This window comes from Zosterops lateralis, assembly GCF_965231275.1.
Source record: "Zosterops lateralis genome assembly, chromosome: 3".
NCBI lineage: Eukaryota > Metazoa > Chordata > Aves > Passeriformes > Zosteropidae > Zosterops > Zosterops lateralis.
In genome coordinates this window covers 56,284,899-56,296,835 of record NC_139764.1, presented here as the reverse complement: position 1 = coordinate 56,296,835, position 11,937 = coordinate 56,284,899, and the positions used below count along the sequence as shown (strand labels likewise).

General features: G+C 42.0%; 1 protein-coding gene across 1 annotated transcript; it reads right to left on the bottom strand.

Moving 5' to 3' along the window:
* Positions 1-409: 409 nt before the first annotated feature.
* Positions 410-8,617, bottom strand: NUP43 (nucleoporin 43; the record flags this gene model as incomplete). Its single annotated transcript, XM_083856051.1, has 8 exons — positions 410-1,479; positions 2,750-2,872; positions 4,761-4,912; positions 5,795-5,930; positions 6,574-6,751; positions 7,665-7,742; positions 7,989-8,111; positions 8,498-8,617. 8 exons carry the CDS (start codon positions 8,615-8,617, stop codon positions 1,265-1,267), a joined length of 1,125 nt encoding a protein of 374 aa, XP_083712177.1. The 3' UTR covers positions 410-1,264.
* Positions 8,618-11,937: the final 3,320 nt, after the last annotated feature.

Genomic DNA, 11,937 nt, shown 5'->3' with positions numbered 1-11,937 from the left:
CCTAACGATGGATTCGGTACAGACCGACAGAAAGGAAAACCCAACCGGTTGGCACTCGGAGTGATCCATTTCATTTACGTCTTTTGCGTTTCAAATACATCGGGAAGCAAAATTTAAGCTGCTCGAAGGAGCTCACTGGCGAGTCAGTACCTTGTCCTGTCCCCAGCGCCTCGTGCAGCCCCTGCAGGCAGACACACAGGGAATGTGCACCAGGTGTTCCTGCCACAGCAGAGCCTCTCGGCGCCGACCTCTAGAGCGGCTATGCTGAAAATGCCATGTAACACCTCATAACTAACCTGCTCCTGCCCAAATACAGACGTTTCTCCATCCTTCAGATTCAATACTCAGGCTCAATCAAAGTAAGTTCCTGCAAGCACATCTACTGGAATTATTTTAGTAAGTCAGACAACTTGTGCAAAACTTTTTATTAAAAAGAGAAAGGGTTCTTTGTAACAAAAAGCAGGTACAATGCTAATAATAAAATTAGCAGGTAAGATTTCAATAAACCAGATGTGAATTTTTGACAGACTATGTCTCAAGTTTAGAAACTCTTATTCTTACACCTGAAAACACAGCCAACACATCTGTCAATTATGACTTCTTAATTATAAACCCCACTTTTCTGTTGGGAGATTTACTGGTGCATTACCAAGTTTTAACATGCAGCATCCATGATGAAGCTGTAAATAATTCAAAATAATGTTGCTAGAATGCTTAGATTCCTATAGAACCTTTCACATTTCATAGCTTTAACAGTCTTCCTTCCAACTCTCATGAACTAACATTAAAAGTTATGTTCCCCTATACATATTAAAAAACCTCAGCTTAAAAAAAACCCCACATCTCTTTCAGGTGACATAAAAATTTCCATGAAGCTCACAGTTTTGCTTTAGAAATAATACTTGAAAAATACCTTTACAGGGAAAAATAAAAATCCAGGGTTTACCTTTTCTTCTGTTTTCATGTGCATGTGTATAATGGACATCACTTTACAGCAAAGATTTTGCCCTTAGTGACTACTTTCCTGCTTGTCAAAACCAAGCAGGCAGAAGGGAAGAAATGGCGTGTAAGTTTGCTCAGTTACCCATCCTGGAGCATCAAACTGTCAGAATGTGAAGTCTCTCACTTCTTCCACAGCACCAGGAGCAATCTGAGGCCTCTCCCACACACGCCAATAACAGACTAATGAGTAGCATTAAGAATGAACCTGACATTTCCCAGTGGTTCAAGCTGGTCAATACCTCAAAGGGATACCGCAGTCACTTCATGCAAAAAGTTGTCTGTTCACATAAATAGCCTCTGCATCAGTACCATATACCAGGCATGGTCCTAGAACGTCTAAACTATTCACAGACAAAGTCTGGTTTGGAATCAGGTTGGTGATTTCCATGCGGTCTTTGGTCGGATCATTGCTTAGCCAGGCACTTACTACAGACTGGTTAATGGTACTGTGGGAAAGATAGGCAGTGCTTCTTCCTCCTGAAAGAAGGAAAGAGGGAAGACAAGGAAGTAAGTTCCAATTTAGTTTACACATTCTCAGAATTTGGAGAAACACAGTAGACATGGGTCAGACATAACGGAAATATAATTTTACATTTAAGTCAGTTTTCAGATTAGTTGAGATGTCATTTCTTTGGTAAATTAAGATAAAAACAGCTTAAAAAGATCAAGTACTTGAAATAATTACAAAAATTTTCTACCAGCTCTAACCTCAGTTAAGACAAATACATCACAACAGCTATTAACTCATCTCACTGAACTGTGTAAGTACCTGCAAGTTTCTCTACCCAGATACTAAAGCAAGGATACAAGAACACAAGTCTGTTTATAGAGTGTCTTGCTGTATTTGGGGTTTTCAGCTTTGCTGCAATAACACTTATCCCCTACTGCTCCTCCTCCCTACTTACTATGCAGCAAGTGATATACCTATATTTGACTTCCAATTTTTTCCAAGAAACATTTTAGATTCAAACTGACACATAAGATTAGCATTGTCATTCAGCATAAGATTAGCAGGTGTCAGAAATGACACTAAAGGATTTATACTTCATATACTTGAAAACATGCAGTCTAACTTGAATCAGTCATCTTGTAATTTCCACAGATAAAACTTAACTTTGAATGACAACTTTGAGACCAAAGGCAGCAGGTGGCATCTCAAAGTTTCCCCACTATTTACAGTCTAAAGTGGCAAGCACTTAGCAGCCTTTGTGATTAGAATGTGAAAATAAATGCATGCATTAAAAGTCAGTATCACAACTTTAAAATCTTGCCATCATGCAAAAGGATCCAGTTTCATTTATTGAAAAATCCAATTATTACCCTGAATTGTAAATTCATAATTCTACAATCTCATTAGCCTATCAATTATTTTTGTATTCTAACTTAGTTGTAACTCCCTCAGAGACTCACTAATGTCAGTCAGGCTGCCTCTGTCTCTTTTATACATACAGATAATTTTTAAGTGAACACAGTCTGTCTTTGAAATCACAGATGTGCCCCTTCACACATTTGTCAGAGGGTATCAGATTAAAAAACCACAAACCAGACCACGAAAAATCCTGCCCAACTGTTTGCCGTATAAGTAGTTTTCCTCAAGTGCCTATCAGGACTCGCTTTCTAAGAAAAGAAACCTGCTTTTCATTTTCTGTATTAGGATTGTGTTATTAACTGGGTCATGTAAGAACACAGACTGTAATGATGTTACCAACTGAGAAATTCAGTGCAGATGGATTTCAAACATCCTTACCTTGATGAAGAAAAGATGGTTTTTCAGATACATTTGTGGAAGTATCCCAGTGCCAAAGAGATCCATCTTCAGAACATGTAAATAAATGATCAGGGTCGGAGGGATGGAAGTGAACTTCCCACACTGGAAGCATCAAACAAAACCACTTCAGTACAAGTCTCAAGTATTTAGATCAATGCATTTGTATAGTATGATATAGACAAGCATTTACAAGAACCCATGCTTCCATCAAAACCTTTCACTTTTAATTGTGTGTGGGTAGGAAACCCAAAGCTCCATCCTAAGTTATATACTGCAATTTTCCCTCTGCTGGCAGGGGAAAAGAAAAAAGAAGAAAAAAAAAAAGAAAAACACCCTATTTTGTTGCATTTTCAGTACTGTGAAAATTGTTAAAATCTTATCTGAATTCTGCATAGTATCATGTCATCTTCCCTGCTATTAAATCTGCACACAGCATGCATTCCTTCCCAGGACACACATTATTTTGTGTCTAAATACCACAACTGCAGAAGACATTTAAGTCAGTAAAACTTAATGTCAAGAAATATATTTACTCCTTTAATTTAATTGTAGCATCAAATCACAAAATTTTCAGCATAAAATTAATTGCTGTCTTGTTCACATAATTACCAGGAAAGTGAGCTGTTTCAGCACTGTGGAGACACTAAATGAATGTTGAGTCTCCCCTTCTTCCATGTTTTCAAGTTTGTTAGTATCTGCATTCTGTTTTACTATCTGCCTAACACTGCACCAGCTTCCACGACTATTTATACACCTACCCTGCTAGAAACACAGCCATTCTGATCAAATGCATCTAACAGCTCATTGAAGAATTGCTTACTAAGTCTACTTTTAGTTTAGAGAGAGTTCACTTTTAGATAAGAATGGTCTCCTCTACAGAGAAGGAAGCCAACTGGATGAAAACACATGGAGCAGTAGTAGGTATCCTGGGAAGAGTATAGAGACAAAGGTTGGGGATATAGAGTGAGGAAGGCCAAAGAGAAGCTGAACCTGAATCTGGCAATGGATGAAGGAAGGGCTTCTACAGGTATGTCAGCCAGAAAAGGAAGGTCCAAGAAGGTGTATGCCCCCCAGTAATCAATGCTGGAAAACTTGTAACACGGGACAAGGTTGAGGTACTCAATCACAGAATGTGTAGGTTGGAAGAGACCTTCAAGATCATCGAGTCCAACCCAGCCCTAACACCTCAATAACCTGCTTGTCTCAGTCGTCAATGGCAACCTCTCTTCCCATACCTCTTAAGTGGGTGGGCTGCAAGACAGGGTCTGGGGGAGCAAAGTCCCTCCCACTATAAAGGAGGCTCAGGTTCATCATCACCTAAAGACCCTGAATGTACATAAATCTGTGAACTGCATCCCAGAGTCCCGAAGGAATTGGACTGTGTAGTAGCCAAGCCACTCTCCATATCTGAAAGGCTACAGCAGTCAGGTGAAGAACTAGGGGACTGCAAAAAGGGAAAGATGGGCACAAACCCATGTTCAAAAAGAGCAGAAAGGAAGACCCTGAGAACTACCAACCTGTCAGCCTCAGCTCTGGTGGTCCTGGGAAAAACACGGAACAAATCCTCCTAGAAGCTATGCTAAAATGCATGAAGGACATGTGAGGGACTTCCTACAAGGGCATATAGTGATAGGATAAAGGGGAATGCCTCTAAACTGACAGAATAGGTTTAGATTATGTTATTAGGAAGAAATCCCTTATTGTGAGGGTGGTGAGGCACTGGAACAGGTTTCTCAGAGAAGTTGTGAATGCCTCATCCCTGAAATATTCAAGGCCTCTGAGGAACCTGGTTTAGTGGAAGGTGCCTCTGTCCTTGGCAGGGGAAGTTGGAAGTAAAAGAGCTTTAAGGTCCCTTCTAACCCAATCCATTCCATGATTCAATGAAGTAGCAAGTATGTGATTGTTTATTACCACAGTTACAACAACTTATTTTTTACAGGAATCGTTCTCTAAAATGCCACCTTCTTCCCCCTCCATTTTAGATACTTACTTTCTGCTTCATGAGCATTTAGCAGAGACACTGGCATAGTACCCTGCCTGATGTCCCATATACTCAGCATTCCATCCTGGCCCCCCGTGGCCACAATATGCTGCTGATTGGGATGCCTGTCCACACAGTGAAGTGGAACTCTGTCACCTGCCCTGCAAAAAGAAAAAATGAAACAACCAAATAACCCAAACATGAAATTTTTACTTAGCTTCTATTTTCCCCTTCTTAATCCCTAATTTGGCATCAGGAGCATTGATGAGCGAGGTACCAGTGTCGACAGCACCTTCAATTCCTGTAACATCTGACCACCCCAGGCTGAAGGCACATGACATCTACTGGAAACCAGAGGTATGGCAATAACATGAAGCTACAATCGGGTTCTGTGCCCTATGGAATGCATCTGACATCTACACAGCATCTGGCAACTTTATAGGAGAGAGAAACAAATAATACTCTACATATAATAATAATAATAATAATAATAATAATAATAATAATAATAATAATATAATTATCATTTTAGTATATATTCAGAGTTAAAAAGGGAGACTGGGCAGTAACAAAATCAGTCTAGGAACAGCAATGGGAATTATTACACAGACAATAACAGGATTGAAATCTAGCTCATTGTGTTTTCCCATAGTACTTGTAAGGCACAAAGTTACCATTCAGATACATTCCAAATGCCAGAAATCTTAGATTAGGCCTGTGAAGAAAAGCAAATATAAACGGGTAAAGAGTTTGGGGTTGAGGATTGAAAGTTTTTTTCCAAAAAAAAGAAGTGTACAGGTGTAATAATCCTTCAAAAGTTAAATTATAAAACAGACCTGTTAAGCACAATGCTGAGTCACAACAGTGTTTCAGCCATTAAGCAGTCTGCCTTTGCTTATTTAAGTACCAAAAAAGTTAAAATCCTTTAAAAAATTCAGTCATTTACCATCCTGTTGTTAGGGACCTATTAGGAAAGATTTGAATCAGATCACATAAAGTAGCACATGCTTTTCAGTAAAGAAGTAAAAAAGTGGAGGTCTTACAAAGAAAATATTTGAGATGGCTCATTTCTTTGGTGTCTGAGGTCCCATATTTTTAACTGTCCAATTGAATTTACTGTCAAGATCTCAGTTGTGCGAAGGAAAGTCACTGCATGGAGGGTACTGCTATCTGCATTGTCTGCAAGAGATGAGGAAAGCATTCAGGTAAGCCTATGGAATGCTAGTCTCCATTTAATTGCAACAAAATAACTTAATAGAGAATAGAACACAGCTGCTTATGGCTCCAAAAGACTTTTACATAATTTCTAACTTTAGAGATTTTTTTTCCTATGTTAACTGACTACAAACCTATTCACTTTGTACTGCACTGTTAAATCCACTAAACAATAACAAAAATACAAAGGCATTCCTTTGTAACTATTGAGTGAGGTACAAGAGTTCTATTTTCGTGTTAGGGATTCAGCTTAGTGCCAGGGAAATGTCAAGGTGTCAGTGAATTGGGAACCAGTAAAACACATTGCTTACACCATAGAACTCCATCCTGAAGAACCAGAGAGCGTCTTCCAAGATGTTCTCTCTTCCCTCTCTGTTACTATAAAACCATGAACTTACAAATACCTACATGAATATAGAAATATGTCTGAAATATGCTTCAAGTATTTCAGTTCTGGAGGGATACAGGAATAATCTGTAACAAACACGTTCAGCCTGGAATACTGAAATTCATACTCAACTAACATTTTTGTTTTGTTATAATAAGCTGAAAACCAAACAACCCCCTCCGAATTAAACTAATTTTAAAACCCAGGTATTTCACATACCTATAGTTCTTACTGCATCTTTTTGGTCAGCTCTGAAGAGATTTATTCTACCATCTTCTCCAACAGTGACAATTTCTGGGTTGTTGCAGACGACTCCAGTACAGGCAGCTCCACCACAAGATGTGTCTTGATCCACGTGATAATGGGCTTTGTCCCAACGGTGGTTGGCAGACAACGTCTATGTAGTAACCAGACATGAAATGATGGTCTTAAATAATGAACCTGATAGAACAAAGCTTCCAGAATACCCAGAAAACCAGAAACAAGCGCCAGGAAAGCCACACTATTACATGGGAATGAGAGCTTCCTATACAAATACTAATTGAGAGATCTAAATTTTCATCAACTCTTAAGCACACAACCCTTCTACAAAATGTTAATCATTTCTTCTCTGAACCACCGTTTTCACATGATCTAGCAATTAGAAATAACACTATGGACTGTAAAATGTGTTTCAGTAGGCTGATGTCTTCAATATTTCCCCAGGAGGGGGAAAAAAAATACGACCCTTAGAAAATAAAAGGTCAGATTGAGATCTTGTTTGCAAGGAATTTGTTTATTTTAGGTACCACACCAAAACATTAACTGACATTCAGCTTTACTGTGTCGTTGTTAGCATATATAGAAAGGTAACTATGCATTTATTTCCAGTGATTTATAATCAAAGCAAAAGACTACGGATTTTACATATCTTTCTTCACATGACACTCACAAGAATTCATTCATGATTTTTTAGAATCGAACGTGAGTTATTTAGTTCAAGAATGCAAAAACTCTGATAAGGCAGGTACAAGTCCATTAATATCTACTGCCCCCAAACACTCTAATGTCTTAAAGTATGTTTTCAGTGAATGGGCTGTATGGTTACAGATACAGGCAAGGAGATACTCCAGTTTATCTTGCTCTGGCATCTAGTTTACCTAGCATGTGTTGCAAAACGCTATTTTCTTTCCTCATATGTGTAAAGTCAAAGCTTTTTTTAACAGATTTTAAAAAGAAATTGATTCTGGTAGCCAGATGTTTTTAATGCTAAGATCAAAGTGACCTGCATTACAGACAATATCATCTTAAAGCCAGTGCATGTCACATACCTGATTATTTTGATGATGACGGAATATAGTTACAGTTCCTGTTGATGAGGCAACCACAATTCTCTCTTGATCCAAAAACTAGAGAGAGATAACAAGAATGCTATTGGTCAATGTTAGTACCAACATGATAATTTTGATCTTAGAGTAACCTAAATTATTGGAGGGGAAAAAACCAAACCCACAAAGAAATATTGACTGGTTTGTCCTTTTTCTTCATAAGAATTTTTTTGCCAATCTCAGCATTTTAACCGTTTGCTTTAACTTAACTTCTCCTAAGTGACAAGCCTTTAAAAAGTCCAGATCTATTCATCATAGCTATTTTACCTGCATATCCATAACATCACCGTTGTGCTGGATGTCACACAGCAGACGAGGTTCTCCATGATATTCACCATTGAGGCCCGTATTTCCAAGGTCGCCAGCAGACCAAATGGAGATCCTGTTATCCTGAACGGAAACGATACCACATTTACAGGAAAATGCTTTTGAAACTAGCAATAAGCTAGCAATAAGCCTCAGCCAGGGAAGGCAGCGGGCTGCGCGCCGCTCCTGAGGAAGGCGCCGCCGGCCGGAGGGGAGCGCCTGCCCAGGGGGATAACGCTGCCGCACGGCGGGGCGGCCCCACGCCTTCCCTGGGGACGCGAGCACGGCACGGTCAAGCAAAGGGCGGGACTGCGGCGCCAGGCAGTGCTCAGGGCCGGCTCCGGCCCCGCTCTCCCGCACCCAGCGGCGGAGGCGCAGGGGATGAGGTGGCGTGGGGTGCCGCCGCCGCCGTCCGCCCCGTGCCCGGGCGGGAAGGTCGTGCCGCGCCTCCGGGCCCGCCCGGCCGGTACCTCGTTGTCCCAGGAGCCGGTGGCGAAGATGTCGGGGGGCTGGAGCGCGGCAGCGGGCAGGGGCCGCCAGCGCGTCCGGCTGATCTTCTGCGACACGAACTTGGCGCTCACGTCCTCCATGGCCGCGCCCGCCCCGCGCCCGCTCCCGCCCGCCCCGCGCCGCGCGCGCTGATTGGCTGCGGCGCGACGGCGAGCGCGGAGGGACAGACCGGGGGCGCGGAGAGACAGACGGGGGCGCGGGCCGGTTGCAGGGGCCGGTCGGCGGCGGCTGCCCGCGGGCACCGGGACGGGCCGGGGGGAGGCTCCGCCCTGCCCAGACCCCTGGGAGCCGCCGCACCCGCCCGTATCGGCTCCACGTCGGCTGCAGGTCGGGTCCGGAGAGGAGAAAATACCGGAGGAAGTGATGGCGCCGCTGTGTTACCTGTGTGCCCGGCTGGGCCGCGGCCACCGGAACGCTGTGTCCATGCGTCACCTTCCCAAGGCGTGCACCGACCGGTGTTTTCTCAAAATGAGCGACTTACACAGCGACTGAGCATTTCTGGTCCAGATCTGCTTTTAAGTGTGCCCTGCTTTCAGGTGGGGCAGAGTTAATTTTCGTCCGAATAGCAGGCACAGCGGTGAGTTTCGGATTTGATGTGAGAATAATGTTGGCGAGGCCCTGATGTGTTACTCGTTGCTCAGTGGCGCTTACCCCGAGTCCGGGATGTTTTTAGTCCTCGCTCTGCCGGTGAACAGGTGGACGAGAAGCCAGGACGGCTGACCCACACTGGCCAGGGGGATATTCCATACCACAGAATATCACACACACTGGATAAACTGGGGGGCATTGGCCATCAGGGACCAATTAGTGCTCAGAGACGGGTTATTTATCTTCTTTAAATTAATAAAGTTATTAAGAGGTAAGTTATTCTTATCTCAACCCATGTTTTTTACCTTTGTTTTATTCTAGTTGTCCTCCCTATTCCCCCTAGGGTGGGCTGGGGGGGTTTGTGGGGCTATTGTGACCAAATATTTGCCTGGTACTTGCTGGCTGGGGTTAAACATGATAATGTATTTCTGATTGATACTCTGCTCCTCTCCTTGCTCTGACAGATTCTTATGTATGCAGAAATAAACAGATTTTTTTTTGTCCCAAATGGCATGTTAAATCAAAGAGGAGCACACATGTACTTCCTTTCTAGTATTTCACTTGAGACCTAAACAAGTATGCAATAAAAAGTTCAGAGGTTACTTGTGAAATTAAAGGCTGACACAGTTGTGTTGTCAGCTGTCATTTCAGAGGATGAGACTATTGGCCCAATCACTGCAGTCCAGTAAGGGACTTTCTCACAAAGATTTTTACAACTTTGTTTTCTGCTGCATTTTTTCCCAAAGCTAATGCTGCCGGGTCTCAGAGGTTCTGTCAGATGGACTTAACAGTGGCTTGGACAATTTTTCCACTGTATTGTTGCAGTTTTCCTGCTAAAGGCATCTGTCAGATTTCTTCTGTACCGCATTTTTGAGTTCCTCCTCAAGTCTGCTATGCTGTTTTGTAATCCCTCAGGTCTGATACCAAACCAGTGATATTTTATGTGCTTCATGCATCTTTTGAACTTCATTTGACTTTATTTTCCATAATCCAAGAGAATCCAACACTGAACATATTCCAAAAGCTGGATGCTGTAGTAGTCGATAGACTACTGCAAACCTTAAAACAGCTTTGCTGCATGTGGCAGTAGCATTATTATTCTACAGTAGCAAATGCTTCTGGCACCCTTTATTAAGCTGCTAACAGCAGTTCTGCAAGTCACTGTCAACTCCAAGGGTATTTTCAGCTAAATCTTATAACACTTGTGAGAAATATCAATAGGCAGCCTCCGAATACAGCTACAGACCAGACAACTGAAAGCTGAAAACACTTTGGGATTATTGAAAAGTTTTATTAGGCAAATATTTCTGTTGGTTAGTTTGTGATTTCTGTGTATATTTTTTACCTTGTGCTTTTGTATGATTTATTTCTTTGCTCAAAAGCATTTGGGAAGTATTAAGGGAAATAAGTTGGACATACAGGCTTATTTTCACTTACAGGAAAAGAAGAGTTACAGTTTTTCTTCCCTGTCCTACATTTTTAAGAGAAAATGTTGGCAGCGTGTTATATGATGGAAGTGAGAGCTGTGATAGATTTAGGGCTGCTTTGTAAACCTTTAAATATATTCTCTGTGCTTGATCCCTGTGAAAGATGTGTACTGTGTTAGTATATTATTTCTGTAATGGCAGATTTAAATAAACATATAAAAGGCAAAAATAAGCACTAGGAGAAAATACACCTCATCTAGCATTTCTGTTGTTTTCAAAAAGGATGTTAAGTCTAGATGAAGCTGACTCTGAGCGTTGGGCCAAACACATCAGCTGAGAAAACAAGGAGCATCTATGGATTACCTTTAAATATGGCTAAAGCTGGGAGTGCGAGTGAAAGGGAATTGGACTGAAGGCATACCTGTCTCTGAGACAAGGTAGGGGGCCTGAGAACAAAGGCACTTACTAGATCAGTGGTTGTACTAGGGCAGGATAAAGCTAATACTGAACTGGATTTGCTTATAATCTGCTTTCCTCCAATCATCATTGAACAATATTTAAAGATGCCAAAACAATGTTTACAGCTGGCAAGAATGCCTGGAGCTGTGCCCAGTCCATTCTCTTGAACAAGTGCAGTGACAGTGCAGGGCACTGCAGAGCAGATGAAGCAGCAGAGGGCCCAGCCCTGAGTGTACTCATAAGCCTTGCCTTTGTCTGGGGCTCCCATCTGGGCTGGGGCAGCTGCTCTTGGCTTCAGACATGTTGCCCAGACTTGGTGGCTGGCTTGACTTGGGGCCTGACTTGTCATTTCACTTGATGGCAAAACCATTTCTGTCCCCAGCTCTGCTCTGTTTTGCATAGATGCTGTGGGACAGTGTGTCATCTGAGATGTCCCATCTGGAAGGCTGACCTTCCTTCATGAAGGGGTCCCAGTTCTGCTGCTCCCTAATGGGGAAAGTCACTGATGGGACTGAGTCCTTCTCACCTCATCTTTGAGTGCAGAGCTGGTAAAACATGGATGTGGAGTTCCAAATAATGTAAATTTCTGAAATGGTAATACAGAAGGAAGCTACACACCAAACTGGCTTGAGCTTAAAGGAAAAGAAATGAGATGAAGGAGAGTGATTAAGTTAAAAAACAGAATGGAGTCAAAAAGAGGAGGGAGTGTAGGTGTAAAAGCCAATTAGTGTAGGGTTTGGGACATAACTGCGGAAATGTACAGCAGGAACATTTCACAGGGAAATTTCTGCTTGTGATATGCAGAAGCAGATGGCAGCAGACAGTGATGAGCATTTTTTCAAATTCCTTCTAATTTCAAAGAATTTAAAAAAATCTAATGGGTCTATGAGGTGGGAGGGAAGGAATGAAACAGAAATAGTAGCTTG